At 27.9% G+C, this 16,952-nt stretch overlaps 1 protein-coding gene across 1 annotated transcript; it reads right to left on the bottom strand.

Annotated features, from left to right (window-relative positions):
- Positions 1 to 71: 71 nt before the first annotated feature.
- LOC122860113 (dynein axonemal heavy chain 5-like) lies at positions 72 to 14,510 on the bottom strand. The gene is made up of 5 exons (XM_044163767.1): positions 14,421 to 14,510; positions 13,994 to 14,233; positions 13,762 to 13,925; positions 13,469 to 13,692; positions 72 to 13,384 (listed from the first exon to the last, which is right to left on the bottom strand). The coding sequence occupies exons 1-5, from the start codon at positions 14,508 to 14,510 to the stop codon at positions 72 to 74; spliced, it is 14,031 nt and encodes a 4,676-aa protein (XP_044019702.1).
- Positions 14,511 to 16,952: the final 2,442 nt, after the last annotated feature.

Genomic DNA, 16,952 nt, shown 5'->3' with positions numbered 1-16,952 from the left:
TTTATTTTCGAATTTAATTTTATTTTTAATTTAATCTTTATCTTTTTCTTATTTTTATTTTGTTGTTTAAATTATTTAATATCACATAACAATGCAACACCACGAAGTGTCCAATGACGTGGATTATGATCAGTTTCAAAATCAATTGAACCAACATATTTTAAATCAGTTCTTTGTGGTTTTCTATAAATTGGACATTCATATAATTTTGGATCTTTACCAGCAGTTGTATTAATAGCATAAATATAAATTACTGGCATTTGTTCATAAAGTACTTTTGGTTTACTTTCAACTAATTTTGATGTTTTACGATCAAGTGATGCACCTTCAAGAAATAAACCATAAACATAAACACCCTCTTGTACATGTTCTTTAATGTCTTCTTTATTATGACGTGTTATTAAATTTTGTAATACAACTGAATCAAGTGCCCAGCCTTTATGTGCACGTGTTACTTCTTGTCTCATTGCTGTTAAAAAACCTTGACAATTAAAAAAACCAGTCATCCAAAAAACATTTGGTCTACCACTATTACACCAAATACGAAATTGTGAATCTCTTTCTAATAATTCAGTATACCAAAAACCAAGTGTTGCTGATTCCCATGATATTTTTTGCCATTTATCTGGTATTCTTGCATCATACATTGCATCAAGTGATTTTTTTAAACCTTGACTCATAACAATTGTACCATCAATTGCTAATTTAAGATCACTTAATGTTGATTGTACTTCTTTAATAACTCTTGTCATTCTATCAATTTCTTGTCTTAAAAAAATATTCATTGGTAATAATGCACCCATTCTTTGTAATGCATCTTTTACCTCAAATGAATTATATTGTTTTGGTAATTTTTTAAGCATATCATCAGCTAATTTATAAACAACATTTTCACGTGTTTCACCACCCTGTGAACCACCTTCTTTTGGTTGTACATTTAATATTGTATCAAGTATACCTTTTGCTGTATTTATTTGATAAGTTATATCAGCATTTGAATGAAGACCAAATACTTCTGGTGTATCAGCAGCTGGTAAATTATTAATATATTCCATATATCCTTGAATAATTTTTGTTTGTGGTACTCTGTAACCTTTGTAAAATTCAAAACCAGGTCTTAATAATACATCACAAAACCAAACATGTGTAAAAGTTGTTAATAAACGTTTATCAAAATCATCAGTAACTCTACCACCATATTGTACTTCACCAAGCATATAACAAACAGTTGGCCATGATACACCTTTTTTTGGATCCATATCATCCAAATGATTTTGTATAAATTGTACTGATGCTGCAAAATCAGCTTGATTAAATTCATATGGTATATTCCAACCAAGTGGACCAAATTTTCTTCTTTCTTGTACAACAGTATGAAGAAATGCAACAGCATATAATAATGGTGGCCATTGTCCTTGTGTACTATAATCCAATGAATCTTGTGTAACACTTTGATATGTTCTTTTTAAACTTGCACGTATACCTTGTGGTGGTTCATTTGTAAATTTAATAGCCATTTGTAATAAACCAATTGGAAATTGTGGATGTACTTCAGTTGTCATCCATAGTCTAAATGAATCATGTATACAATCTTTTTCAATAATTGTATCCATAGCTTCAGTACAAAATGGCAATGATAAATGTACATTTTGTAATAATACCCAACCACCATTATTCATTGCATCATTTATTAATTTTCTTGCATGTAATTCTTGTCCTTGTCCCATTGATACAGCACGTAATTGTGTTGTTTTTAATTTAGCAAGTGTTGTTATTTGTGGACTTGGATCTGAACCAATTGATAATATACAAATTAATGGACTACGTGATTCTGATTCATTCCATGTTGCATCAAGATCAAGAATTTTAGCTTCACCATATTCTTTACCAAGTGAATCAATTATATATTTTTTAGCTTGTGATAATGTACGATCAGGACTCCATGAACGTATTAATAATAATTTTCTAAATACATCAAGACTTTTTTGATAACCACATGGTAAATCTTCTTCTTCTGGTTTTTCTTTTTCATACCATAAACGCCATTCACGTTCACTAAATTCAATTTTTGTTAATATTTCATTAAACACATCTAGCTTACTTATTTCAACTAAATTTAACCATGTTATATCAAGTATCCATTTAAATGGTTTTGGTGCAACAGCATTTAAATCAAGTGATGCTCCACCTTTTATAAATGCCATAAATTCAGTATGTGATATTGCATCACGATGACAATCAATTTTCATAGCTAACATTAAGGTAAATAATGATTTATGTCGTTCATATAAACTTCTCAATGTAAAACCCCATACTTCATATGTTAAATGATTTAATATTATGTCAATTCTTTCACTTGTTATTGGACTTTTTGTTGATTTTGTTATTGAATTATCAAATATTGTTAAAAATTGTTTTAAAGAATTTTGATACATAACATTAACATTACTCATTTCAACAATTAAAAAATATAATATTGAACCACGTGCAGCAACAGCACGAAATTCTTCACGTGCAATTGTTATTTTTTTTTCTGTTAATGCTGATACTTGTAATTTTTCATTAACTGATTCAGCTGTTGATTTTGTTTCACGTAATACACCAATAAGTGCTTCATCATCAACAAGTGAACCTTCAGATGATGTTAATCTATGTAATAATGTACTTTCAAGTTCTTTCATTGATCGTTGATTTGTCATAACAGATTCAAATAATGCAACACGTTCAGCTTCAAGATCAGATTTTTCCATGAGAATAACACGACCTAGTAATTGATCTTCCAAGCCTTGCATTGTTACTGTAAAATCAATTATTGATGTTTTAGCTGATATCTCTGGGCTGTATGCTGGATTTGGTAATTTTGTTGTTATATAAAGCATAAAACCTGGCATAACATCACACTCTTTATCACCAACAATGACCTTTTCAATTGAGCCTGATTTTATGAAATTTTTTTCTAGCACATTATCAATAACTGGATCAAGTTCTTCATCAATATCTTCAATTAATAATGGTCTACCAAGTGATAGAGAATCTTCTAAATGTGTTCTAAAATATTTATGATTAAGTGATGTTATTTGAAGTTCATTATTTATTTCTTTATGTTTAATCCACATTTTTCCTTGATTTTGTGGATCAACAAGAAGTGGATAAGACGATGATTTTGTAACAATTAATGCATTTTGTACAGATAAATCATCATTTGGAAGACCTTGTAGTGTCCATTCAGAAACAGTTGCTGAATCAACAAGCATATTTATGATATTTAAATTTTTTGTAAATGGAATTTTTCTTGTTGTTAATATATTCATCCATGAATCAACTAAACCAGCACGAAATTGTTGATTATATGGTCCACAATATGATAAAAATCCAGTTGCTAATAATACATCACCAACAAGTTTACCAAGTTGTATTTTAAATTCACCACTTTGTTCAGTCCAACGTATTTTTTCACCACCTAAACCATTAATTAATGCTGTTGCTGCAGTCATTTTTCTTAAACAAACATTTGCTGCATCCATTAATCTTTGTTTTTCAAAAACAGCAGCATCATATTGTTCTTTAACAGCTTGTAATGCCATTTCTCTTTCTGATAATTCTCTCTCAGCACCAGCAAGATCTTCCATTGCAACTTTTAATCTTGCTTCTTGTAATGTTAAATTTGCTTTTAAAGGAAGTACTTCTCTATTAACTGAATGAAAAAATGCCATTGCTTTTGTCCATGATAAAAGACCAGCAACATCACCACAAACTCTTCTTGCTGTTTCCATATTATAATCTTCCATTTTAAAATATGGCTCTAATAATTCAATCATTTCATTATTAATAATATCTTTTGGATAATTTTGTAGTTGTAGTAAAAATGTTGTACTAGCCATCATTTTTAATGATTCAGCCCATGATGGTTTTGGACATGGTGCTGTTGCATCAGCAATAACTGAACCAATTTTACGTTGAAATAATATTAAAACACAATCCATTATACGCATTATTAAATGTGGTGGTCTACCTAATTTTCTAACTGTTGCAATATGTGCTTGTTTTATTGTATTTAATGCTGCTTCAGCTTCTTCAAGTGCTGGTTTAGCTGCTTCTAATTTTTCTTCAGCAAGTGCTTTTTCTTCAGCAATACATGCAACTAATGCTTCAGCTTTTTCTTTAACTTTTTGTACTTGATTTTTAAATGATTCTGCTTGTGTTGCACGTTCAGTAACTTCTCTTAAAACAGTTTCAGCTTTTTCAGATGCTTGTACTAATTCTTGTTCCATAACAGCTAAATCACGTTTTAATAATTCAACAGATATTGATGCTTCTTCTAATTTAGCTAAACCAGTATCCATACGACGTGCACCTTCACCAAGTTCATGTTGTTTTGAACGATAAATATTTTTATAACCACCAATAAAATTAAGATATGATTTTGGTGTAACATGAGTTGCTCTTCTAAATCTTTGAAAATATTCACTTGATGTTTCTGATACAACATCTTGAATTGAACCAAGTGCATTAACAAGATGTGATTTAACTTCAATTGAACATGCTATTTCAAAATCATGAAGAAAATGATCAGCAACAAGAACAAGAGCATCACGTGGCCATGGTTGAAACCAATCAATTGTACAACCTGATATTAATGCTGGAAATCTTTGTGCTCTATTACGAAATTTTTCACCAACTGGTGAAAAACAAAATACAACATGAAGATTTTGACATGTTCTTTGTAAAAAATATTCCATAACAAGTTCATTATTTAATGTTTTTTTAGGATTTTCACGTTTCATAATTGGTGTTAATTCAGATATTATTTCAGCTTGTTCATCTCTTGTAAATAAATTACTAATAACACCAGAACTTAAAATATTATTAAGATACTCAAGAAAACCTTCTTCTTTAATATCTAAATCAGTAAATATAAATGTTGTACCTTTTCCCTGACCACCACATGTACGATATAAAAATTTTAAATCTTCAAGAAAATTAGCAACATTATAAGAACGTGTTAATGTTATTTGAAATGTTTTATAACCAGCAATAAATGATGATAATTTAGTAAGACTCTGTTTACCAGAACCACCAACACCAACAAGCATAACATTACCTCTTGGATGTCGTATAACACGTGATATTTTAACTAAATGTAACATTGCATCAGGAAAAAAAACAAGATCCATTCCAGCTCCACGTTGCATTTCATTAAATTGTGCTAAAAACATTTCAAGACGATCACGTAATGTTTGATCATCAAATACTGGCTCATAAACTTTTGGTAATTCCATATCAGCATCTTCACCTTCTTCACCAGTTGGCTCTGGTGCATCACGCATAAAATCAACAAATGCTGGTGTTTTTTTCATCATATCAACATAAGATTCACCTAATTTTTCAATAACAACATTAATAACTTCTTGTTCAAACCAATCTTTATCTGTTTGTATTGTAAATCTATCACTAAATACTCTTGTACATTCATGTTTCCAAAGAAGCATTAAAAAACTTTCTTTTTCAATAACAGTTGACAATGTGCCAATCATTCCTTGCCAAATTCTTGATAAATCACGTAAACTAAATACATAATGAAATTTTGCTGGTGTTGGTAATAATTTAGCACGTGTTTTTTGCCATAAATATCTTGTTAATGGAACTAATTTTTTAATTAACATTCTTATTTCTGTTGAAAATCCACGTTTTGAATTATAATGACCTTCACCAAGTACACTAAATATTTTATCAATTGATGTATCATTTGGTAATGTACAATTAAATATACAAAATTGTCTTTTTAATCTTGATGGTATGTCATTTCTTCCTCCACCAGGTTGACCCATTGCTCCTAAAAATGTAACATCACTAATAACAGTAAAATCACCAGGTTTTTCTAATGAATAAAAACCTTTCATATCCATTGTTTGTCGTACAATTTCATTTGTTATTTGATCACCCCATTCATTAATTTGTGGTAAATTAATATCATCAATAAATATTAACATTTTTTTACCACCTGGTGGACCAAATGTATTACCCATACGTTTTTCAACATAACTTTCAATTGTTTTTTGAAATTGATATGGTGTTGTTGCTGAACTAAAATTAAATGATCTACCAAGTGTTGTATCAGCATTTGTACCTTTCATATATGATTTCATCATGACTGTTTTAGCTGAGCCTTGTTCTCCAATTAATAATACTGATCTATCTTGTCTACCAATTAAATCAATTAAATATTGTATTCTTACATTATCAGCAATTGGAACAAGAATATTATTATAATCAGGTGATGAATAATCAGGATAATTATAATTTGTAACAAGTGTTGACCATGTATCCCATTTACCTTTTTCATTAACAAAAAAATCAAATAATATTGCATTTGGATATCTATCAGATGTTGGAAGATCTAAATTTGAAAAATTTTCTTTTAAATAATTATGATATTTAATACGATCTGATGTTTCAAGTAATGCTCCAATTCCCCAAATTAATGAAAATATATAAAATTTTGTTAAATGTTCAATAGTCATTGGTTGTTGTTGTGGTTTATCTTTATCAAAATCATCATCATCTTCTTCATTATCAATTGGTACTTCAAGTGGTATTAAACCTTCAAGTAAACAAAGCATTTGTCGTATAATATTACATTGTAATACTTGTATTGATAATACAAGTGTTTGTGTTGACCAAGAATAAATTTGTGCAAATGAATCATCAAATAATTTATCAAATACTTGTTGTTCAAGTTGTGTACGTGTTTTAAGCCAAGCAGTTACAACTGGTTTCCAATCAAGACCAGATGATGACATATATACCATTCCATTTCTTGATACAGTTGCTGGACTTGCATTATCAATATTATGTGGTTCAAATATAATTTTACATGTTGGTGCCATTGATAATCTATCACCATTAGCTAATGTCAATGTTTTATTATCATCAAGTACAGAATTTAAATTTTCAATCCATATACTATCAACTGGACCATCAAGTACAAGCCATACATGTTCATCTTTTTTTATTTTTAATGTTTTTCTCCATAAAGCTGAAAATATACCATCTGTCCAGTCATTTGTTGCAACATCAAGACGTCCAAACATTTGTGCTGCTGTTATACTTTTTGGATTCATTCGCATTTCACGATGATATTCACCCATTTGTGTTAGTGCTTTCATTAATACATGAATACATGTTGTTTTACCAGCTCCAGTTGGTCCCAAAGTCATAATACCATGTCTAACACGTTGTGTTTCATATAATTGTATTAGTTTTAATACCCATGGTGGATGATATACTAAACCTTCTTCTTGTACTTGTTGATCAATTGCTGTTTCAAGTTCAATGTATGATGTTTTTTCTAATACTTGATTTGGAAATAAATCAGCAACAAGTGATATAAATAATGGCTCATCTTCATCAATTAATTTTGATAAATTCATATCTCTTAATACACGCATGACAATTGTACTTTCAGTATCTTTTGAATTAACTCTTTTAGCAGCACCAAGTGTACGTAATACTGAAAGTATATTTCTTAAACCAAAATCATAATGTACTTGTTTTGTTAATTGTTCTTCACATAATTTATATAATGTATAAAATTTTCTAGCAAGTGTTATATTTTCTAAAAATCCACAACTTGCTAATTTAACTCTAATAATTATTTGACGATCTGGTACCATCATTGCAACAGTACGAAATTGTATTTTTAAATTTTCTGGTAATTCTTTTCTTCCAGCATAACCAGGATTCATTGTTATAAATATACCAAGTTCAGGACACATTTCAATTTGATCACCATCAGTAAATATAAATTGTTTTTTTTTTTCTTTTCTAGCAGCAAGAACAACAGCAATTTGTTGTGCAGCAACTGATAATACTGGTAATTCAATACGATTAAATTCATCAAAACATCCCCAAGAGCCACTTTGTGCTAAACCTTTATATATTCTACCAAGACCACGATAATCCATTTGATCAGAACAATTAAATACAACAACATATTTTGCAAGTGTTTTACCCATATCTTTAACTGTTTCTGTTTTACCAGTACCAGCTGGACCACATGGTGAACCACCCATTGACATTAATAGTGCTTGTGCAAGTGTTATATAACATCTATCAGTTAATGGTGTTATAACTAATCTTTCAGTACAACCTAAATATTCATTTTGATAAATAAATTGTACATCAGTTATAAATATATTTGTTTTATCTAAATCTTCTTTAAAATAAAATCTACACTGTTTTAACCATTCAAAATCTGATACTGTTTTAACATTTAAACGACACATTGAATCAAATATATCACGTTGATGTACATGTATTGTAATTAATGTTTCAAATTTTGTTCTATCAATTTTTGTTAAATCTCTTGTTGTTTGATCAATAAGAGTATTTAAAAGTTCAAGAAATCTATTATTTGTTTCACCCATTATTTTTTTATCAGCTCTTGCTTGTATTAATGCCAATTCAGCATCTCTTGTCCATATCATTTGAATTCCAAGTATACCAACTTGTGCTGGCATTTTATCAAGAAATGATAATAAATTAAAATTTTGATCATTCATAAGTGTATTTGCTTGACGTATTATTGAATGAAGTGATTGTTGTGATGTTAATAGTAATTGCATAAGCCAAGTTTCAACAGATCCTTCAGCTCTTACTGCACGTTCAAGAACAATTGTTTCACCTTCAGATGATATTATTGCTGTCATTTTATTATATTCAATATCATGAAATTTAACAAATCTTGTATTATCAAAAATTGATAATAAATGATTTTGTATTGTATGAGAATCAGATGCTTGTCCAAGAATTTCTAATAATGCTGGATCAGAAACAAAAAAAAATCTTGGAAACATCATACGTTTTTTTTCAAGATAACCACTCAATGATTTTTGACAAAGTTCCAATTGTTCTTGTAAATGAGGCAATAATTGTTTAAGTAAATCATCACCAACACAACATGGTACAACACCAGGTGTTTCATGAGCACGTTGCATAATTTTTTGCCAACTTTTATCAATTTTACTAAAACGTTTAGCTTCTTTTGGTAATTGTTTAGCAATATCACCACCAACAAATACAGCCTCAAGATAAACCCACATATTTTGAACGAGTAACCATCTTTCAAGTATTTCATTTGTATTTGATAAATCAGTTAGCCATTGTTGAATTTGTTTTTTAAATGGTGCATTATATCTATTTGACATAAGTGATCCTAATATCATTAAACTATCTTCAAGTTGACCAATTGTTTCAGCAGTTGTATCACCACGTAATAATAATTCACCTCTATTATTAAATGTCATAAATGTTAGCTCATGTGCAGACCATTCATTAACAACTTGTCTTAATTTTGCTTCAATATCTTTTTCTTTCATTGCAGATATACAAATATCTTCAATATCTTCTTTATATTTTAATAATGGTGCTTCTAATATATTTTTTAAACAAAAACCTTCACTTTCAAGATCAAATGTATGACTTGTTACTTCAACAATTCTTTGCCAATGACGTTGTTTCATAGCTTTATTTGCCATTAATTCAAGAAGTGGACACATATCATTAAAATCATCAATTGTTTTTTTTAATGCAAAAAATGCTGGCCATTCTTTTAAACCTTTTGGTAATTTTCTACATCTATTTTGAAATTCCATTAGTTCATTATTTATTTCTTCAATATTTACTTCACCCCAAGGTATATCATAATAACTACTAACACGATCAATAACATCATTATATAGTTTATATAATTTTTGTAATAAATTAAGTTCTTTACGTATTTGTGAAAGTTCAGGATAATCTGTTGTTGGTAAACCAAATAATTCTTCACCACTTTGATATGTTTGTAATTTACGCCACATACCATCAAATCTATTTTGAAATAATATTTGTCTATCTGATGCTTCTCTTGGTGTTAAACCAGTTTGCATTGGACCAGATAATTTATACTCTTCACAATATGCCTCATTATCAATTCTAAATTTATCTAAATTATTTTTTAATTCAGCTTCAAATTGTGGCTGAAGTGATAATAATAATACATGACTATCATGAGCACGTACAAGTAATTGTTGCCATGTATAACGTAAATTATCAACTTGTTCAAGACACTCTTGATCAACTGGTACTTCATAACGTGTTACAATATTAAATGCTTCTTCAATTGGATCAATTTTAAGCTCCATATCAACTTCTTGTTCACGTATTTTTTTTAATGTATCCATTATTAAACGTACATCATCTAAATCACGTATTTGACGATCTAATTTTCTATCCATTTCATTAATAACAGCATAAACATAATCCATTTCACGACGATATTTTTTTTTCATTGCTTGACCAACTTTATAAGTTGCATTTTTAATTTCAGTTGAAAGACCATATTTTAATTTTTCAGTTGATAATGCAATTGCTGTTGATAAATATGATAAATCATATTCAGTTGAAAGTTTTTCTTCAAGTTCATTATGTTTTCTTAATGTATTTTCAAAATCAGGAAGTGAAACAGCAAGTAATTCTCTTAAACTTTTTTCATTTTTCCATAAATATTTATATGGTTTCCATTGTTCAAGAAAATCAACAAGATCTTGACGAAGTTCTTGTGTACAAGAACTCAACATTGATAGTACTTTATTAACTTCTTTATTTTCCATAACAAGTGTATGAAAATTTCTTTGTTGTACAGGAAATATTGGACGTTCTTCTGATACAATTTTATACAATTTTCTTCTTTTTATTTTTGGATCTTCTGGTTCATCATCACGTCGTCTATCAGCATGTACTTGTGCTCTCATAACAACATTCATTAAATTTTTTTTTTGTGACCAAGGTGCACCTCTCCATGTACTTTTATTTCCAGCAGCACTCCATTGTGCTACACCACGTGATACACCAGCAATTGCTTTACCTGCAGCAGTTAATATTTCTTGTACTTCTTCAAGACTTGGTTTAACAACAACTGACGGTATCATTAATAATATTTGAAGTAAAAAAACTGGTTTTGGTGGTGCATCTGTATCTAATTCTCTGATAAATCTTTTTCTTATTGAATCTAATGAACTTCTTGTAACTTTTATCAATACATCAACAACTTTTCTTGAATAATATCTTCGCATTTCTGATACAGCATTTTTTACCATTTCTTGCATATTTTTAGATAAACCAAAACCAGTTGATGTTAATAATTGATGAGGATCATCAAAACATGCCCATACAACAGTCCAATCTTGTGCTTGTTGTGTACCATCATCATTTTTTGTATTATCAAATGATTCTTCACTATTTCCATAATCATATTGATCATTTTCACTATTTTTTTGAAAATTATCAGCAGCATTTTTAACTAATTGTAGTACTTCTTCAACAGCTTCTTCAACCATTAAACTTCGTCGATGAAGATCAATTGCAGCTAAACGACAAGCTTCTTCTGTTTTTTCCATAAATTCTTCAATACTCCAAGGCTCATCATCTGGCAATGCATGAAGTGTTATTTTTTGCATTGCTGCTAAAACTTGAAGTATTCTATTTGAATAAACATCATGTACTCTTGTTATTAATATATCAAATGATTTTATTTCTTCTCTTGTTGAATTACAAAAATCTTTCCAGCCTGGTTTTGTCCATGTTAATACATTAAGACCAGGACTTAAAAGTGATGCAACACGAACTAAATGTGGTAATAATAATGGTCTAACTTCAAGTTTAACTCTTCTTGCTGTTGTAACAAAATCTTCAATAACAAGTTGTAATGAATCATGAACAATAATAAAATAATCACGTTTAACTAATATTGTTAATGCAACAATTGGTATATCCATTTTTAATTTAGCTAAACAATCAGCTTCACGTAATAAAAGTATTATTCTACTCTCAAGATTAACTTTAACTTTATTTGTTTCTTGATCAATAATTAGAAGTGTTTTTTTTAAACAATCTTCCATTACCCAAGAATTTTGATGTGTCCATATTTCAGCAATGTCATCTTGATATTGAAGAAGTACAGATATTGCATGATTGTATCTTTTTACTAAATCAGCTGTTAATGATAAAGTACGAAGAACAGGATGATTTGATACAGATGCTGTTAATTCATCCAAATGTACCTTCAATGCATTTGCCCATGTTAAACGACCAGCAATTGGTGGCATGTGTCTTGGTAATGGTGGATCATCTCTTTGTTTTTTAAATAATTTTAAAATTCTTTCAACTTCTTTATCACAATATTTAACAACTAAATGATATTTTTCATCTAATTTTGCTAGTGGTATTTTTTCACTAACTTTTTCAAATCTTGTTAAAAAACGTATACCCTGTGGTGTTTCCCAAACATCAGAATAATTTTTTTCAATTATTCCACCAATATTTTCTTTTAATACATCAGTTTTCATCATAAAAATATCATAATCTTTATCAAAATCACAATTACGTGGATCTAAATAATCATAAGATTTACTTGTTGCAATTTTTTTAGCTTCTTCAAATGATTTTGTTGCATCATCAAGTGCTTCACCTAATAATAAACCTTCCATTCTACGTTCAAATAATTTTTTATAATCATCAATTAAATCAAACATAATTAGTATTTTTTTAATACGTGAACAAAATGAATCAAATCTTCCAAATACATGAGTTTCTGAAAATGAAAATTCTTGTTCTGAAATTGCTGGTGAACATCTAACAAGTCTATAAGTTTCTCTGTATGCTTTATTAAGACGTAGACAATGTTTTAATTTTGATCTTGCTGCTGATCTATCTAAATCCCATACTGTTTCTCTTCCACGATTTGTAACATAATCTTTACATGCAACAATCATTTGATTTGTTATTTTAACCATTAATGATGATGTTCTTTCTGATGTATTATAATATCTTGATACACTGTAAATTAATCTAACTGTTTGTAATAATGAAACAAGTGAATCTCTCATTTTAACTGGATCATCAAGATAAAGACAATGACAACATTTTTCAAGTGCCTGAATAAATTTTGCATTATCTTTTGCTTCATTATAACAGTATGTTACTTCATCCTCAGCATCAACCCATTCTTTTATTAATTTTGATCTTGATACTTGAAGACAAAGTAGTGACATTTTAACTTCATGATCTTGTAATTTTGTTGCTAATTGACTAAATTGTGCTCCTCTTCTTTTCCAATATTCTAATTCTTGTTGAGGACCAGAATTATCATTTTCACGACGTACTTGTTTACTTTCAAGTATAAAATCTTTAAGTTTTTTAATCCATATTTTAACACGTTCTTCAATTTTTTCTGATGATCCATTTTTCATTAAATATAATTTTGCTTTATCAAAATTTGTAACTTCTTCCATCAATATTTTACCATCATCAAATATATTTCCCTCAAGTGTAACAAGTTCACAAACTATTTAAAATAAATTTTTATTTTTTTAATTAATTTTTTTTAATAATTAAAAAATATTAAAAATATTATTATTATTTATGAAACCTTTTAAAGCACTACAAAATGATCGTAGTCCAGGAAGAAGAAGACTTTTAATCATTGGACAATCATCTTCATCTTCAATACCAGGATGTCCAAGTGCATCCATAAATACTTGTTCAACAATTCTTTGTATTGTTGTTATTATTCCAACTTTTTCAGTATTTATAACACCAGTAAATAAGTCTCTTTGAAAGCCTTCTTCTGGAAGTTGTTTTGACGTGCTGATTCTATTGAATAACAAATAAATTATGTATTTAATAAAATTATAAATCAATAATCAAATGAATAATCAGTACCTGTACATGTAAATACAAACTCCAGTACATGGAACTTGCCATCCATCAGTTAAAAAAAGTTTCTTTTTTGGTGGTTCTCTTGGTTCTTTTTGTTCTTTAACTTTAATTGGTACTGTATTACCTTGAGGTATTCTTGTTGTTGTTCCTCCTTTTATTGTTTGTCCCTTAATAAAATTATATTAATTAATAATTTTTAATTTTTTAAATATTATAAGTAGAAATAAAAAATTACCATGTCTGTTGAACGTTGTGGTTCAGGATCATCAACAGCTTGATAGTACCATACAAGAGTCGATCTCATGTGAGGCATAAATAGCTGATTAATATCATCAAGCATGTCTCCTTCAAATACATGATCCATCACTTCATGACGTGGTAAACCAGTTCCATCCATCAACAATTGAAATGCAAATTCAAGACGTGGATCCATCTCTCCACGTCGGGCTTTTCTTTCACATTCTTCTCGTCTTTTCTAAAAAAAAATACATTCGAAATATGTTAATTTATATAATATATACATCTTTTACAATTTAAAAATACACAAATTAATTTTTCATTCAATTATTAGGCAAGGTATATTTATTTTCAATTTGATATTTGATCAATGATCAAGTTGAGATAATTCCACTAAAAAATAATTTAAAAAATATTTATAAAACCTGAATAACATCACCACTGAGTTCATCATCATCACTTGCATAATCAGAATTATCAGATCTTTCACAAATACCAGGTCCTTGTACAAACATTTTAAAATCTGTTGATATTTTTTTTTTTTTATGGACAAATAAGCCAGTTATCAAAGTGTCTAAATTCAACTGAATTTAATTTACGTATTAACTGAATATACAAGACACACAATCAATCCTTATCTATTTTTTTCCCACCCCTATGTAACAACCACCTAACACATATTTGATATGTTTCACTCATGACGTGATAGAACATATAGAGCTTTTGGTAACATGCAAGTAACTTTGTGTCTGGCACGAGTGTAAACCAAATTTAACGCATCTGCATGTGAATTTTTTTTTTGTTTATCTATTTTATTTTTTTCTGTCAAATTTATATATGTCAATAATTTAAATTTATACATACCAGTAGTTTTTTTTTTATTTGTTTTGTCACGATTATTGAACCCAATGGTTTTGTTTTATTTTGTGTTTATGGGTGGAAGGGTTTCATTGTTGACACCTGTATGGTTGACACACAATTTTGTCAAAATTTTATTTGTTTATTTTTATGATTGTGTGTTTTTATTTTTACTGTCGTCTTTATTATTATATGTAGATGTAATTTATTTAACTTGTGAAACGTGACTGTGTAATTTAACACGTTGGAAAAAAAAAATTATCGATTTGATCGTCATGCAATCAAGGTGTTTATTTTTTTTTTTATTATTTATTTTGTTCAGGGCTAAAGTTTTATTGCTGGTGGTTTTTTATAAAATCAGGAAGCAAAAAAAAATACCAATTCAGTTTAGCATGGTCTGATTAAATTCTGGTTTTGAGATTTTAGAAATATTTCGATTTTTGCACTTAACATCAGTACAAATGTATTTCAACAAAAAGAATTTTTTTTTCTATTTTTTTTTTATATATAAATCACTTGGGTTGTCGTTTATTTTACCTGATATCATCATCAATTTTTATTTTCAAAAAATAAACGTGAATGAATGAATTGTAACACTTTTTTAAAATGGTTCTTTGACACGTAGCGTGTAAATTAAGGAATCATGTGTTCAATAAAATTTTATTGATTTTCAAAATAAAAACAAAGCATGTCAAAAATAATTAAATAATAAAAATTTTTATTTATATTTATTTCTTACTCTGGCTTCATCTTCTGCTGATGTTTCTGTCATTTTAAATATTTAATTTAAATTTTATTTTTGAAAGTAATTCAAGTTCCAAGATGACACTTATTGTGGTACCACAAGCAACTCAAAATAATACGACAATGACTATCATACTGTCTCTGAATTTATTTGATCAAGTACTGAATTTTTTTTGTCAACCCTTCTTTCAACATTTTTATGTTCTCAATTTAAAATAAGCATGCTAATAGGGCCAATTCTTGATGGTTCCCAACTCTCTTGAATTCATGTGACATCGATCGATCTTGTTGAGGACCTGGCGACTCTGATAATGTCATTATAAAAAATTTTATTTATCCAAAACCTTCATAAATATTCAATGATCCATATTCATATCATTTTTATTTATTTGACAATCCATATATATATTATTTTTTTTTTTTTATAAATACATTAAAAAATGTATCTTTCAAATTAAAATACAAACAAATTGATGGTTTTTTTTTCATTATTGTAGATAAAATAATTTCTAAAAAAAAATTGAGAACACTTAAAAATTATCTGCACGAATTTTAAGAGAATTTTTTTTTTTTAAGTTGGATAATAATTGGCTAAGGATTGTTAGGGTTGCTATATCGACGGTGAAGCAAAAATTTATTATGGTACCATTTTGTACCAGGTATTTTTTGTATTACTATTACTTTTTTAAAATCATCAATATTTTTCATACCATAAGCAAAGAAATTTATTTAATTTCAACAAATATTAAGTATAAATAGGATAAAAAATAAAAAGCTGAAATAATACGTAGTGAAATTGCATAATCTACGCATTTCACAGTTTATTATTTGAAATATTATTATTATTATTTTTTTGTTTCTATAAGTTTCTATAATATCGTACCTTCATCATTTTATAAATTAATATTCACGTGATTAATTAAATGTCTCTTTTAGTGTATGACAAAGACTAATTTATATTTCATTTTTAATATTTAATTTGAATTTTTAAAAATTCATTTGAAAATTATTTTATCCTGATGTAGGCCATCGATTTTTATATATGGCTGCACGAATCGAAATTTTAATTATCGAAATAAATAATATTATTATTTTGTTCTATAAAAAAAATATATGATATGGTTAATTTTTTTTTTTTTTATTTTGTTCCATGCTCAAATGTTTCATTTTATTTATGTTTTTATTTAAATGTTTCTATTTTTCATACTACTCTATTATTTTTTCTATTTAAAAAATTAAAAATTTAATCAAGCACATGAAAAAATAGTAAAGTGTTATGTTTTAATTAAAAATTTTAATTGTTAAATGTAGAAAATATATATGATATGATTTTGTTCCATGCTCACGTTTTTTTA

This window comes from Aphidius gifuensis, linkage group LG1 (genome assembly GCF_014905175.1).
Source record: "Aphidius gifuensis isolate YNYX2018 linkage group LG1, ASM1490517v1, whole genome shotgun sequence".
Classification (NCBI taxonomy): Eukaryota; Metazoa; Arthropoda; class Insecta; order Hymenoptera; family Braconidae; genus Aphidius; species Aphidius gifuensis.
This window is presented reverse-complemented; position numbering and strand designations above follow the sequence as displayed.

Coding starts and splice junctions, on each gene's coding strand:
- LOC122860113 (XM_044163767.1), bottom strand. CDS start 14,510: ATGTTTGTACAAGGACCTGGTATTTGTGAAAGATCTGATAATTCTGAT. Junction 13,693..13,761: donor GTTTGTATTTACATGTACAG/GTACTGATTATT, acceptor GTTATTCAATAG/AATCAGCACGTCAAAACAAC. Junction 13,385..13,468: donor ATTTTGTAGTGCTTTAAAAG/GTTTCATAAATA, acceptor TATTTTAAATAG/TTTGTGAACTTGTTACACTT.